General features: G+C 36.3%; 1 protein-coding gene across 3 annotated transcripts in view; it reads left to right on the top strand.

Moving 5' to 3' along the window:
• plxdc2b (plexin domain containing 2b) overlaps window positions 1-16201 on the top strand; it is a 110772-nt gene that overhangs the window by 48020 nt on the left and 46551 nt on the right. For all 3 annotated transcript variants that reach the window (XR_015494464.1, XR_015494465.1, NM_001146305.2), the window contains exons 2-3: window positions 5147-5349; window positions 14890-15036. Coding sequence is in view for 1 of the 3 variants with exons in the window: in NM_001146305.2 (NP_001139777.1) it covers window positions 5147-5349; window positions 14890-15036 (350 nt within the window). In the remaining 2 variants the exon portion in view is untranslated. The remainder of the gene's footprint in view (window positions 1-5146; window positions 5350-14889; window positions 15037-16201) is intronic.

Below are 16201 nucleotides of genomic sequence, written 5' to 3'. Positions count from 1 at the left end.
GTTTTACTGGATCTGGCACTTCATATTTGGTGAAGTACTGTATTGATGTTGATGCGTTCAAGCTAAAAATCCCAACCCAACATGATTCATTTATTCGACTCTGAGTCGACTATTTCGTTAAAAAATCATTAGTTTAAACACGCTGCACTTTCAATTTTTAAACCTCATCTGGATGTTTTCATTCACTTAGAGCTGTGTTACACACTGCATAGAAGGTCATTTTCAAAAACCCATAATAGGGGCTCTTAGACAATGTTCTTGCAGCAAAAAATAAATTCAATGTAGTTATTTTGTTCATAATGTTTTGCAGAACATTTTTACTGTCCTTAAGGTGGGATACGGGTAGGTTTAGGGACAAGTCTGGTGGTAAGATTTGGTGTAAGAATGGCTTAAGGTGTAAGGGATCATCAACAGTGTAATTAAAGATGTAAATACAGAATTGTAAGAATACAAATGTTATTACATGCAGGTATTTAATCAATCATCAGAACAAAATAAAAACCTTGTATTTACATACTGTAATAAGCACATCATAACAAATGATTCATTTCAGTGTAAGTGCATATTAGTTAACCACTTAAACTCTGCTGCTATTTGGGGAAATCCACATGCAGAGGTGTAAATGCAAAAATTTGGTATTTCATTTGGTATATTCATTTTAAAGAAAACCCTTTGAATTTTCATAAAACACTATTGAAAGTGTTTAAAATAACTGTGCATGTCGTCTGTGTTATAATAAACACTAAAAAAAGAGGCGCTTTTTGTATTTTTTTTTATAAACTCAAATTTGAAGTGTACCTTTTAGGTTCTGTGTGGTCTAGTGTGCTGTAATTAATTTTGGTGGTTCCTGCACATGTCTGTAAGCATAGGAAAAAAGAAAATGTCTCTACCAGAATCTATGCAAAAGTTATTGCATTCCAACTGATGAGAGGTGCTGTACAAGCCACAGAGACCGATCCTTGTTTACATATTTTACTATTCTTTTGTTTGATCTAACATAATTCACTGTTTGGACCACATCAGACATATAAAAGGATTACGTATGCACATCAGCTCAAAAACAGAGGAGAATGGCCCTGAAGGGCACAGCATAAGGTAAGAGATGACAGCTGTCTGTGCTGTCTGGGGCTGCTTATTGATCATGAATGTATTGTTTACATTTCTGCGCCATGGAAACACCACAATTCATTCAACAACAGTTTGGCATATGAATATAATTCAGTAAAAAGAATGCTAGAACTGTATGAGCACCGGCAAGAGCTTTCATTTGAGCTATAACTTGTACATGTGTCATTTGAAAAATATGAAAATAAACCAATGTAAAATACCTAGCACAGGTATCCAAAATAATGTGTATTTAAGTGTAAATAACTTTTGTACAGTAGAATAAAAACCAAAGTGATGCATATGTGCATAAAATATAGATTCTACACTTTCAAACGAAACCACTTACAAGGGTCTGGTGCAATGCTAGCCCTTTAAATCTGAAAGTGAAAGTCGATCACGTCACGGACCCGGTATCGGGTCCGCAGAGTTTAGGTCACTTATTAAAAAAGTGGGACCTGAAGTTTTAATATAATGTAAGTTGTAAAGACTTGTAAAAAATTCAAGGTAGCATTTTTCTTCTACAGTGTATTTTCCAAGTGCTTTTTTTACGCTTATTTTTTTCGGTGTTATCTTATTGTCCTGGTTTTTTTATTTTATTTTTTTTTATTTTGTGTTTCTAAGTTTAAGTGGCAGCATGAGAATATATAACTTGACGTTCAATCATTCATTCATGGAATTCTTAAAAGCTGAAAAGAAAGCCATACCTTCCACTTTGCCCCTCAAATGCAAAAACAAGCAGAAAGCGAAGGAAATGTGGGACTGGATTTAATGTGTCTGCAGAAAGAAAGCACAAGTAGAAGAGAAAGACAGATCCTGTCCCTGCTGCGATGGCTTTTCAAAGCGTGTCACGAGCAGACACTGATTTCCACTCAGCCACAATAAAAGTCACTGACAGCCGCCTCTCTAAATCCTCATTGACCTGTTATGTATAATGGGCTTTACAGAAGGACTTGGCTCTGAGGATCTTTTCTCACAATCAACAGTTTAAAGGGGAAACAGTATACCATCATGACATGCAAACAAAACTGCGTTCTGCAAGTTGTGCAGTTTTCTCCTTTTCGTTTTCACTTGGATTGTTTAGCAGTACAAAGAATAGACTAGACCCTAGACTAGAAGTGATGTGTGCTGGGATTATCAAAGCAATACATCTGCATACGACGGAGTACTGGAAACACTCATCTAATGGTCAGAAAGGTTTTATGAATTTTAACTAAGGGGCCATTTACATTAACTTTTTTGCCAGTTCATTTACACCAGTGGTTCCCAAAGTGGTGGTCTGGACCCCCTGCAGGGTTGCGAGACAATACCACTGTATTGTAGAGTTCAATGCGGTACGATTTTATGGCCGTTTCCACTGTCAAATGCCGTACCGAACCGAAACATACCATACCACTTTTTGGTCACCATTTGCAAAGGGTACCAAAAGGTGGAGCTAGACACACAGCTGAATGCGATTGGTTTACAGAGATATGTAATTCGCTCGGACAACAAGCCAGAATGAAAATAAAGGAAGTGCCATTTTAAAAACACAGCCGTGACATTACATCGTAATATTATATACAAATAATAACAAGACTTCAACAACCCAAGCTCAAACAAAACTTGTTGTCATCGTGATGAACAGCCACAAAGCCAAAAACTAAATCTTTAGCAGTACAATATGGCTGAACATCGTGGGGTACTAAGACCTTTGGCCTGTGGCCTTGAGCCTACATGCCATACAGCCATATCGCTCATTGCATATTGCTCATACATCGGATTCTGAATGTGCTAAATTTACCTTGGAATGTTTATCCCCAATCATAAATATATGTGGTCTATTTTGGCTTGTTTTTGTTCCCAAGTTAAAAGTTTATTACATTAAATGCTTAACTTAAGATAAAGAATTAAATATATTTTAAGATTAAGATACAGGAAAACTTAAAGTGAGTGATTGAGTGAGGAAGGCTGTGAGATCTAGTTCAGGCAAGAGGAGCTTCTGCATACTAATGGACAAGTTTTTATGTACAAGACTAACCCTGTACACTATAACGAGAACTACATGGAGAGTGGAGAATTGGTCTGTGGTGCGTTTGCCACAACATCAAAGTGACTTGTGGCTGAACTATCATAGTATGATACATTGTTTATGAAAAAAAATTATATAGTGACAAGTGTTTCCTGAACTCGGAGATCCATAAATTCAAGCATGTAAATTAAACCGTAAATTGCAATTCTAATTGCTTTTGTAAACAAAATATAAAACCTCTACGAAACATGTTTCTTAATTTCGTTTACAAAACAGAAATATGACCATATAGTAACATTTCTTTTTGTTTGTTTAGTTTAAGTGTAATAAACATCACTGTTAAATATTTTTCTTCTGTAGACCCCTTACAGAATGTTGAAAAGTCACATCCTAAATAGAAGCACAGCATAATAACATAGAATATCTCAAATATAAAATACAATAAAAAAGCAAAAAGCGAAACCAGATTGATGGCAGCAGAAGAGGACAAAAAAGCCAAAGACACAAATAAATACAAATAATTGTCAAGAATACAGTACTAATGCTGACAATGCTGATTTGTCAGTAACTAATTTTAACATGAAACTGAAAAGAACAAAAAGTAAGTGATCTTGTAATTGTTGGTGGGATGGAGTTTCATTCCCTAAGCAGCTTTCACTGAAAATACAGACTGACTGATTTTACTTTTTTGAGTCCCCTCTTTCACCACCCCTAGTAGTTCGTTGATATTCTGTTCGCTGTTGTTCTAACTTTCACAAAGTGATTTATTAGTGAAGTCAGGTTACGTAAAGTCTTAAACATTAAACAAATATGTACATATTTAATAAAATTTTCCCAACTAAGCAGGTTGTATTTCTTTAATAATGAACGATGATGAAATTGAGCTGATTTCTTATCAAGGGTTTAAAGGATTATTTTTACAATGATTCAAGTGGCTTCAATGTAATGCTAGCTTGGGACCAAGTGGTTAAACAATAAGTGATATGAGAAATGATCATGCAGTGATAGTAGATTAGGGCAGCCTTGTCTAATAAAATTTTTTCTTAATTATTTTGTTTTGTTCTTTATTTGAATAACTTATTGACATTTTATTTTAAACACTGCAGAAATGTTTCAGATAGGCCTACTTTTAAAATATAAATGAATTATTGAGAAGTTATTATTTTTCTATTGGTGTCAGCCACTAAAAGCACCAAACTTCTGACTAAACTTAGGCTATTTAGATTAGGTGGGTGGGTGTTTGGAGGACACAAACCCACATTCCTGGGTGATTCATTGGTCTCTCTCTCTTTGTTTCTTCTTTTCGCCCTTCTTTTTGTTTAGTCTGCTCAGTCACATTATGAAGTGCTTGTGGTAATTCACATTTTGGCTATTCAGCTGTTCTGGAGTTCCAGCAAACTCATTCCCATCATCGCTCACATCTTAATATCCAATGAGAGGACTAAGAGAGCAAAGTAAATAAAAGGTTTAATTAAACTCTGATCACAACTCTGAGTCTAGATTTGCATAGGAATTCGACAGCCCTGTGCACGTGGTAGTGGCTTAATAAAAGAAAGTGATTAGGGACATATAAAGAGTGATACACCGACCATAGAAGAAGAAAGCAGATGGCTCACTTCTTGGCATGCAGTTGAAACTGTTTCTTCACCTTTTCAACCTTGACTGTAAAAGAAGCCATTCAACGAACGTAGCATTGTAACACTATCTCTGTTTAACAATAAATCAAGAGTGCAGCATACCATCTGCTCTTAAACAGGCTCATATAAAACAAAATCAGCCTTTCTCATGGCTGAGCGGGAGAGGGAGTATAAAGCATGTACATGTGTCTACGTAACCGTAAAAAAATACATAGACGTGTGGGTGATGTTTCAGTCTGGATTGAATTTGATGTAATCGAGCAATCAAACTGATTCTCAAGACCTCTGGAGATCTTTTGATGAGGAAAACTGTGTATGTTTAAAAGAAATAGGAAGCATTTCATAGCATTGTGCAATTTTAAAATGTGCCCATGTTGCTTTGTGTCATTTCCAGGAGCTGCTTATTCAATTCTTCACGGATGGTCACATGACGCTGATGTCACAGTGGAGCTGCTCAGGAGGAGACGCTGGCTTCTGATGGAGCCTCTACCAATGGAGACTAAGAAAGCCAGTCAGGATGGTTTGAAGCTCGAGTCTCAGGATTCACCCAGAACACTGGCTGATGACGACGGAGGAGACAACAGCTCACAAATTATGGTAACCATGAATATGTTGCACACTATAAATTTTCCCTAAAAAAAAAAAAAAAAAAAAAGATAAACACTAAATTGATTTTTTTTTAAACAAAAAATATTTTTATTTTATTTTATTTTATTTTATTTTATTTTATTTTATAAAAGCACTCTGAATAAGAAATGTTGCAAGAGCTGCAAATCAGCATATTTGAAGGATCATGTGACACTAAAGACTGGAGTAATGGAGCTGAAAATTCAGTTTTGCCATCACAGGGGTAAATTGCATTTTTAAATTATTATAAGTGAATTAGACAGTTTTTCTCTCACTCACTCACACACACACATACACACACACACACACACACACACACACACACACACACACACACACACACACACACACACACACACAATCTCTAAGCTAGAACACAGCAGAGTGAAAAAAGGTGAAGTTAATTTACTGTGAAAGGGAATAAGGAAAAGAGTCAGAGATTTCAGCTCAGGTTTGTTTTTTAGGGAAATGACCTGTATAAAAATGTACATAAAAATGTTAATCCACAGTAAGGCTTAATTTGAACCAGCCAGGACTGGCATGAAATTCAGCAGGGTAAACATGAGAGGCCATGAAGACATATCGAGAGGCTTCCGGCTGCTGTCAGTCAAACAGCTCTAGAGTTTTTCTTCCACCAGCAGTTGTTGTGTTTGGAGGGAGATGGTGGTGTGCTGGTTTCCCTACCAGGTGTCTTAACAGGATCGAAGTGATAGTTGACTTTAATAAAAGAGATAATTCTGTCATTGTTTACTCATCCTCATGTCATGTTATATCTGTTGTTCTTCCATCCCAGGCTCATTGGAAATACGTACATCAGCCTACATTTTTGCAAAGTTTAAGATGCCAAATCCAATATAGTGCAGTGGTTCCCAACCTTTTAATTACCGTGAACATTTAGCAATTTTACCACGGACTGGGGGAGGGGTGGGGGTGGTTTGGGTTGGTGGAGGTTTATACGCTGCTATGCGACCATCAACTGTTTTCTCAGAGGATTACAAGCTGACAAAACATTGCTGTCACTTTGATACAAGTTTTATTTGTGGAGAAAACTACAAAGCACTGCAGTGTTTGGGTGTTCTGTGTTGCCACAGCGGAATGAACCACCAACTTATCCAACATATGTTTTACTTAGTGGATGATCTTCCAAATGCAACCCATCACTGGGAAAAACCCATTCACACACATTCACTACAGACAATTTTTTAGCTTACCTAATTTACCTATACCACGTCTTTAGACTTTTGGGGGAACCGGAGCACTCGGAGGAAACATGCACGTAGAACTCCACATAGAAATGACAAACTGACCCAGCCGAGGCTCGTACCTGCGACCTTCTTGCTGTAAGGCGAGAACGCTACCAACTGCGCCACCATGCTGCCCCTGAGAAAATACGTCTACCAAAATGTGTGTATTCTATACAAGCTGAAGTTGATCGGTCAGTTCTTGTCACGTGACTTGCAGAGTGCTCCTGGTATTCATTCAACTGTGCGTCTGGAAGGCGGCCAAGCCGTTCACCTCCATTGGAAATAATGAACCTGCACGAACTCTAGAAAAGACACAATATGCAAAAGGCCGCCATCATTTGCGATCTCCAGCGGTTGACGTTCTTGCACAGACATGGATTCACCTGATTTGTTGACAAATGGGTTGCGGATCCGTTCCTGGGCCTTTTCCCCTTAGCAAAGAAACTTTCCAAAGACTTCTGTTTCTTACTCATTTTCCTGCTTGTGGGTTAAATTTTGGCGCTCAAGTAACCGAGATGTAACCGGGAGAATATGATCATTTTTCAAAATAAAAGATCCTTCAGACTCAGATAATAAATAAAATGGAAGTAATTAATGATTTCTTGTGCGGCCTGGTACCGATTGATCCACAGCCCAGTGGTTGAGGACCACTGCATTTGTGGGCACTATCTACTTTTTTTGTGTATCTGATATAGTTACTTAGGGTATTTATTTATCTATTTATTTATCTATTTATTTATCTATTTATTTATTTATTTATTTATTTCACAAGTGATAGTCTACATTAATCAACATTCCTCCAAATTGTAAATGTACCCAAATAAGCACAAAATTTTATTTGGTGGTATGTTTGCCAGATATTAAAGGCCTGTTCAGATAAAAATACAAATTTAAACTATAAACAATACTCAAATGAATGACAAAAACAACAACAACATAAAAAAACAAGTGTTCTACAGCACAAAAATACATTATTATGTTTGCAGATATTTAAGAAACATGCTAAGTGAACATACTTGTTCATCTGAAAAACAGTGCTGAAGTCAGATATTCTGCTTTAAAAAAAAATGTGAGTGATGTGCTGAAACGGCTGTCTTTGTTTTGGTTCTTTTAACCTGCTCACATCCACTTTATCCAATTATATTTCAGCACCAGGTGGAAGACTGCTTATTTCATTCAGTCAGTCAAGAAGGCTCAAAAGCATGCATCTGTGACCGAATTGTAACCTTTGGTGGACAGTACCAGCCTCAGAAATGAAATGCAAATTTAGAGTTCCACATGAGGTTATTAATTAGCAAATGATATAAATATTACGAACGTAAACATTAGGTGAGCAGGTTACAGTAAATCCGGAAAGTATTCATAGCGCTTCACTTTTTCCTCATTTTTTTTTTGTTACAGCCTTATTCCAGAATGGATTAAATTCATTTATTTCCTCGAAACTTTACACACAATACACCATAATGACAATATGAAAAAAGATTTTTTTTAAATTGTTGCAAATTTATTACAAATAAAAAAACTAAATAATCACATGTACATAAGTATTCACAGCCTTCGCTGTAATACAAATACTTTTTGAATATGATGCCACAAGCTTGGCACACCTGTCTTTAGGAGTTTTTGCCCTATCCTCCTTGCAGTACCTCAAGCTCTATCAGGTTGGATGGGAAGCGACGTTGTACAGCCATTTTTAGATCTCTCCAGAGGTGTTCAATAGGTTTAGGTCTGGGCTCTGGCTGGGCCACCCAAGGACATTCAGCGAGTTGTTGTGAAGCCACTTCATTGATAATTTGGTCATGTGCTTTGGATCATTGTCCTGCTGGAAGATGAACCGTCACCCCAGTCTGAGGTCAAGAGCACTCTAAATCAGGTTTTTATTCAGGATGTCTTTGTACATTGCTGCATTCATCTTTCACTCTATCCTGACTAGTCTTCCAGTTCCTGCTGCTGAAAAACATCCCAACAGCATGATGCTGCCACCACCATGCTTAACTGTAGGGATGTTATTAGCCTTGTGATGAGCGGTGCCTGGTTTTCTCTAAATGTAACGCCTGGCATTCACTCCAGTTCAATTTTATTCTCATCAGACCAGAGAATTTGGTTTCTTATGGTCTGAGAGTCTTTTAGATGCCTTTTGGCAAATTCCAGGCGGGAAGTGGCTTCTCTCTGGCCACTCTACCATACAGGCCTGATTGGTGGATTGCTGCACAGATGGTTTTACTACTGTAAGGTTCTCCTCTCTCCACAGAAAAACGCTGGAGCCCAGACAGAGTGACAATCGGGTTATTAATTACCTCCCTGACTAAGGCCCTTCTCCCTGATCACTCTGCTAAGATGGCCAGCCAGCTCTAGGAAAAATGCTGGTGCTTCCAAACATCTTCCACTTATGGATGTTGGAGGCCACTGGGCTCATTGGAACTTTCAGAGCAGCAGAAATGTTTCTGTAACTTTTCCCAGCCTTGTGCCTAGAGACAATCCTGTCTCGGAGACAATTCCTTTGTCATCATGCTTGGTTTGTGCTTTGACAAGCACTGTCAACCCTGGGACATTATATAGACAGTTGTATGCCTTTTCAAATCAGGTCCAATCAACTGAATTTACCACAAGCGAACTCCAATTAAGCTGCTGAAACATGCCAAGAATGATCAGTTGAAACAAAATTTACCTGAGCTCAATTTAGCTGTGATATTCAGGTTTTTTTATTTTTTAATAATTAAAAAAAGGTCACATTAATTCAATTAATCTAATCGCATTAATCAAAAAAGTTACATTGTCATTATGGGGTATTGTGTGTAGAATTTTGAGGAAATAAATGAATTGTATCCATTTTGGACATAAAAAATGTGGAAAAAATGAAGCGCTGTTAATACTTTATGGATGCACTGCACATTGTTAACCCGTGTCCTAACAGCACACTACCTGACGAGTTACAGCAATAAGCTGTTTGGCTGTTTGCACCAGACAAAACACAACAGAAATGTAAATACAGCCATTCAGAAGCACAGAATATGCACTTACATATAAAGTGGTAAGGTTTATAATCTAATTAATGCATATTAAACCTCTTTAGCATTATTTAATGTAGATGCTGAATCAATATGTGTTGGTTTTGAGTCACAGTCCTAAAGTTTATTTTATTTTCAAGATCTGAAGTGAACTATCTGCTGCTGCTTTTAGTAGTATGGCAATAAATATCATGTAAAATTTCATTCAAACTCACTTTCATTAGTGTTTGACACTGAATAAAGCACAAAAGGTGTACCTGAGGGGAACATTGTCATCAAGTTTTCTGTTGTTCTGTTGCAAAAAATATTATCCATTTCTAAAATATAAATTTGAGGTGTTGGTTAGGACAAAAACACATTTTATTATGGAAAATATTCCTTGTATTGTATGCTGGTGCTTTTATTTAGAACATGATTTAAATCAGCCTTTAGACTCGATAGTCAAACTCTCTCCAAATCGGGTTCGTCATACAGATCACCTAAGCCAACGACCTAAACCCAACCAACAGTGTTTATAGAAGCAAACAAGCAAAGAATGCAGTGCATCCATATACTTTTACCTAGATTTGACCTCTTTTGAGAAATCACTGTATTCAGTTACAAACTGAGACACCGTTAGGTTGTTTTGAGGTATTTGTTTGGTATCTTGAAAGTAATTATTTATTTATCAGCAATATGTCCCTGTAAACATCATTGATGTCATTATAGTGAAAAGGAACAACAGTTGTTGGCTTCACTCTGCCCCGTAGCGTTCATTTAACTTAAAAACTGCAGTCAAGCATATGTTCAAGGACATTTTTGAGGTTTCGCAAAAAATGTCGGCTGAAGCACGTATTTCCAATGAGCCTGTGTTGCAGCTCCTTTCTTCTGTGGAACATAAAAGAAGATCAGCAGTCATCACCAAATTAATAACACTCTTCGGTATATCTTCTTTTGTGAAGAAGAAATTCATTTAAGGATATTCTTATATATATTCTGACAAGGTCTGAGTGGATGGACTATTATACATTTTTATTTAAACTTATTATATTAAAGCAGTTGTACATTGACCAGTGTGGTCATTACATACATGTACATATGAGAAACATCACTAGACGATTTATGCGCACATGTTTTCAGCACTGAATTATTCTCCACAAAATAGTTCTTCAAAGCTTTGTGAATCTATACAGTTTGTACTTGCTAATTTTTATGTCCGCTGGCTGTTTTCTTTGATGTTGTTTTACAAGGCCTGTTCGATGGTGTTTCTTTGTTTGAACTCCTACCAGCTTCTGTATACAAACACATTCCTGTATAAACACACATCTGCCAGGTGGATCATTTATTTCACACACGACAGAGAGCTTGGCATTTTACATTTTGTGTCTTTCAAAGGCCTGAATTTCTATGGCTCTTTATGGCATGGCTTAAGTCTTGGCTTTTAGATCTTAGTATGCTTTTGTTTCAGCCCATGTGGTTTTCTTTATACTTTGAGAGATTAAATTGTCAAAGAGTACAAACCTTATATTCAGCTATACGTAATCCTTATGTTTGAATTGTGGGTGTAATTTTCCTTGTGTGGGTTAAACTAAGTCAAATTAAGGTCAGTAAAATCACCACAAATCACAGTGTAAAACTTTTTTTTTAAAAACTGAAACAAAGGCAAAGTCAGTAAGCATTTATATGAATATACTAATATGGAGAAGGCACTTGGTGTCATTTATACAACTACTAATCATATATACAATACTTATATATGAATACATTACATTATACAAAAACTTAATTTATCATCAGATGTAAATATAAGAAAGTAAAAACAAACAAAAAAACAACAATAAAGTCAGCAAAAAGTATATAGTTTTACGCTCATTCACTTAAAGTAACTGGTTGTTGTCATGAACAGATCAGAGTTGGGTTGAAGCTAAACTCTGCAGGAAAGTTAATCTCTTGGGCCATATTTGAGGATCCCATATATAAATATTGTTACTAGCATCTGACTAAGCATGTAAGTGATTACAAACTCAGATGTCCACTGCAAAATTATTTTTGTCCCAAACCACAAGTTTAATCACTGAGGAGCTATGGAGATTTTTTTTACTTTTACAGACGTCCTCATGAGTAACAATTGCTGTCCATACAAGGCCTCAGAGCAAAAATACACCACAAGTATAATTGTACTTAATAGCAGGTAGACATGGTCAAGACGATCTGCTACTGTTCAAACCGAGCATCAGAATGGAGAAGAAAGGAGATTTAAGTGACTTTAAATATGGCATGGTTGTTGGTGCCAGACAGGCTGGTTTGAGTATTTCAGAAACTGCTGATCTACTGTGATTTTCACACGCAACCATCTCTGGGGTTTACAGAGAAAGGTCTGAAAAAGGGAAAATATCCTCTGTTGATGCCAGAGGTCAGAGGAGAATGACCAGACTGGTTCCAACTGATAGAAAGGCAACAGTAACTCAAATAGTCACTCGTTACCACAAAAGTTTGCAGATCTAAAGTTACACATCTCTGAACACACAACACATCAAACCTTGAGGCGGATGGGCTACAGCAGCAGAAGACCACACCAGGTGCTACTCCTGTCAGCGAAGAACAGGAAACTGAGGCTACAGTTCGCAAGGGCTCACTAAAACTGGACAAGAGAAGATTGAAAAAATGTTGCCTGGTCTGATGCCTGGTCTCAATTTCTGCTGTGACATTCAGATGGTAGGGTCAGAATTTGGCGTCAACAACATGGAAGCATGGATCCATCCTGCCTTGTATCAGTGGTTCTGGCTGGTGGTAGTAGTGTAATAGTGTGGGGGATATTTTCTTGCCACACTTTGGGACCATTAGTACTAATTGAGCATTGGTCAGCGCCACAGCTTACCTGAGTATTGCTAATTTTATGTCCTAAAATCGCATTACTTCCAGCAGGATAATGCACCACGTAATAAAGTGTATATCATCTCAGACTGGTTTCTTGAACATGACAATGAGTTCACTGTACTCAAATGGCTTCCACAGTCACCAGATCTCATTCCAATGGAGCTCCTTTAGGATGTGGTGGAACGGGAGATTCACAGCTGGATGCTATCATGTCAATATTGACCAAAATCTCAGTGGAATATTTCTAGTACCTTGTTGAATCTGTGCTACTAAGATAGACAACTTGTTCATGATTTTGCCCCATCATCATCATTAATGCTTTAACATCCATACTAAGCAGTTTAGCAGTTGTGGAAAAAACTATTTAAAAATTAGGTCACAGTAGGAGTTGTTTTCTTTTCCACCATGTTTAAAGTTTACGGCCTGCCCAACTCCAGACTTCAAACTCTTGCCAGTAGTAAATACAATTTGAGAGGCTGTTCACTGGGTTATGAACCAATAGGTCCTCTTTTTGATTATTTGTTTGCCATTATTCATCATGTCTTGAAATAATCTATACTCTCAGAAAACATTGTACAATATTGTACCAAAGAAGGTACAAACCCTTGTCACTGGGGCAGTACCTTTTTATGGAACAGAATTAAACCTTAAGACAAAGAAACAAATTAGTACCATTGCAGTTTGTACCTTTAAGGACATTATTTGTACCATGGGAAACCAAAATGTACCTTTGGTTTTAAAAATCTGCAGATACAATATTGTACCTTCATCAAAGGTACAAATCTGAAATGCTCACCAAACATTTAAAATGCCTTAAATGTTTAGCTTTCAATACCTATAGTGTTATGTTTTACCAGTTGTTTTGTATTATAGAACTTAATAATTAATGTTTATGAGTTTCTTTAAACATATGCTTTTAAATGATGATTTGTGTTTTAATATGGAGATTATTAATAAAATCACTTTGCCTTCCAGTCATATTTATTTTCATAGATATTGTAATAAAAGGAGTTGTTCAACACTTTTGGATCTTTTATATGGACTATTCTGTACCAGATAAGGTACAATTTTTACAAAAGTACACAACTGTTCCTCAAGGAACATTATTTGTGCCACCGTGTACCTTTTTTTCTGAGAGTGTAGCATGTGTCTAAAAGGGAACATTTACATTTTTAAGTTGTTTTTGCAGTCTTCTTGACTTAAAAGAGAGAAGAAAATGAGATTTCAGATAGCTTCAAATGATCAGTTGGACCAAAAATATTTATTACCAAAATAAATGCCCAAAATATATATTTTCACACAACTAAAGCGGTTCTAAACTTAAGTTTCTTTCTTCTTTTAAACATAAAAAAACATTTTGAAAAGAGTATTGTAAGCCAGCAGTCACTGACATCAATAGTAGGAAAAAACAGCATGGAAATCAATGTCTGCTGCTTTCTAACATTCTTCAAAATATCTTCCTTGGTATTTAACAGAAGAAAGAACCCGGTTTGGCACTAGTGAAAAAGGTAATAATTCTTTTTTGCTTCTAAAACCCATAAGTTTTTAATAACTGGAGCACTGATAACAGTGTTTGTAGAAAATGATTTGTAATGATCTGCAAATTAAGGAATACAATTTCTGTGAGCTGATTCTCTTTCCATGAGTTGATCAAGCTCTTTTGTTCCTGTCCAAAGCGTTATGCTGTTACCAATCAGCAGCATTGTTCTGTGTGTGTGTATTTTTTTTTCTGGCTCTCCAAACATTTTCCATCCATTTGCTTGGCAGATGTAACCTGCAGACCTGTTTATGGAGTTTAATGTCACCTTATTGAATGTGACTTGTAAATTCATGTTTCGGCACATCTGTTAGTTTGAATACAGATGTCGCATACATGCCCTGGTCTCAATCAACTGTCTACCTCTATCTCAAGTCTTTCTGTCTGCCAGCTGTGCGTTGGTGAATGGAAAACTTGGAACTCGATTGACCCTTTTGCTTTTTTGATATCATCATATTATCCAGGCCAAGGCTGAAACACCTTTACACGTGCTTCTGATCAATGCTCAGTTCATTATACCCCTTCGTGTCCCTCCTAATTATGTGCCCTTCAATGAAAATGCATACAGACAGACGGAGATTGGCTCGGTTTGTTGTAAACATGCCTCCGTGTGCACATTTTTTCATTTGGGAGAGAGTTTGGGTTTGTTTTTAATAGTGAAAGACCTGAAATGGTATTTGCTTGTGATGTGATAATCAGAATGGGCTCGTTGCCCCGACTACAAAAAGCCTGCCATAAACAACTATGGATTGTGTTCTTTATTAAATGGAGAGTTCAGAGAAAAGGGAAACATTTTGTCTACTTGCACACTATCAGACTGTTTCTTTGTTGAGAGTAAGTACTGTGTCATTTTATTCCCTTGTAGGAGGACATAGATCATAACTACTACACCTCAAAGACTTATGGTCCCAGTGACCCTATGAGCAGAGAATTGTGGGTAAATATTGATCAGATGGACAAGGAGAAGGTGAAGATTCATGGCATACTGTCTAATACACACAGACAAGCAGCGGTAAGAGAGCATTTATTCACTCATTTATTATCTGTCACACTTGTAAAATGTGTTTGTTGTACACTGTAAAACCCAACAGTCAACTTTATCAAATGAAATGAGTGTAGTTAACTCAAAATTGACTGAAAGTTAATTCAACTCATTTGAAAAGAGTTTTGAACTCAGTGTTGAAGGTAATGAGCTAATTATAAACCTCATTACTTCAATTTAAATGGATAAAGTTCACAGTACTCATATAGATCAGTTTTTAACTCAAATGGTTTGTAGCAATCGGTTTAATCAAATGGTTTGAGTTGCCTTAACTAATTAGGTTTTACAGTACTCAATTGGTTTGAGTTCCCTTCATTTATTGGGTTTACTGTGCTCAAATTGCTTCATTACTTAAATGGATTAAGTTCACAGTACTCATCAGGATTAGTTTTTGAACTAAAATGGTTTGTTGCAATCGGTTTTCTCAAACGGTTTGAGTTACATTCATCACAGTGATAAATGGCCAAAATGGCTATAAATATGAACATAAATGAATAGCCTACAAACATGCTGAAAAATATATTGTTGAGTGCACACACTTGCTAAGGGACTGAAGTCGGTAGTCCTAAACAAGTGTTCATCATTAAATGATCATTAAAGAGACAGTTCACCAAAAATGTTATTTACTTTTCAAGCTTGTTTCAAGCCTGCTTTGAGTTTATTTCTTCTGTTGAACACAAAAGAAAATACTTGAAAAATGTTAAAAACTTGTGGCCACACTTAAAAAATAACTCATTGGATAAACTCAATTTAATTGAAGGCAGGATTTCATCCAACAAATTTGTTTAACATTAATTAAAAAAAAAACTATTTACTCAATTAAATGCATTTAAGTTTTTCCAAAATGATTTTATCAAATAAAAGTTTAAATATATTTGTATTTTTATTTAACTTAAACTCAAAGGTCTGATAATATCATGTATGTCTATTATGTGTCGTACATTTCAAAGTATCTTGGTTATATTTGAAGATAACCTAAATAAGCTAAAAGCAAATTTCATGAGTTAAATATATTGTTGATTGAGACTGATAACAGCTGATATCAGTGCTAGAGCAGTGGGCCAATAAGAAAAGCGCGAAGGCGGGGCAATCCTTACGGGCTTGGCTTTGTTTACTGCAGCAAGTTGACATGACA

Source organism: Danio rerio, chromosome 7 (genome assembly GCF_052040795.2).
Source record: "Danio rerio strain M-AB ecotype USA chromosome 7, GRCz13ab, whole genome shotgun sequence".
Taxonomy (NCBI): domain Eukaryota; kingdom Metazoa; phylum Chordata; class Actinopteri; order Cypriniformes; family Danionidae; genus Danio; species Danio rerio.
The sequence above is the reverse complement of the archived record's forward strand: the minus strand, read 5'-3'. Positions and strand labels throughout refer to the sequence as shown.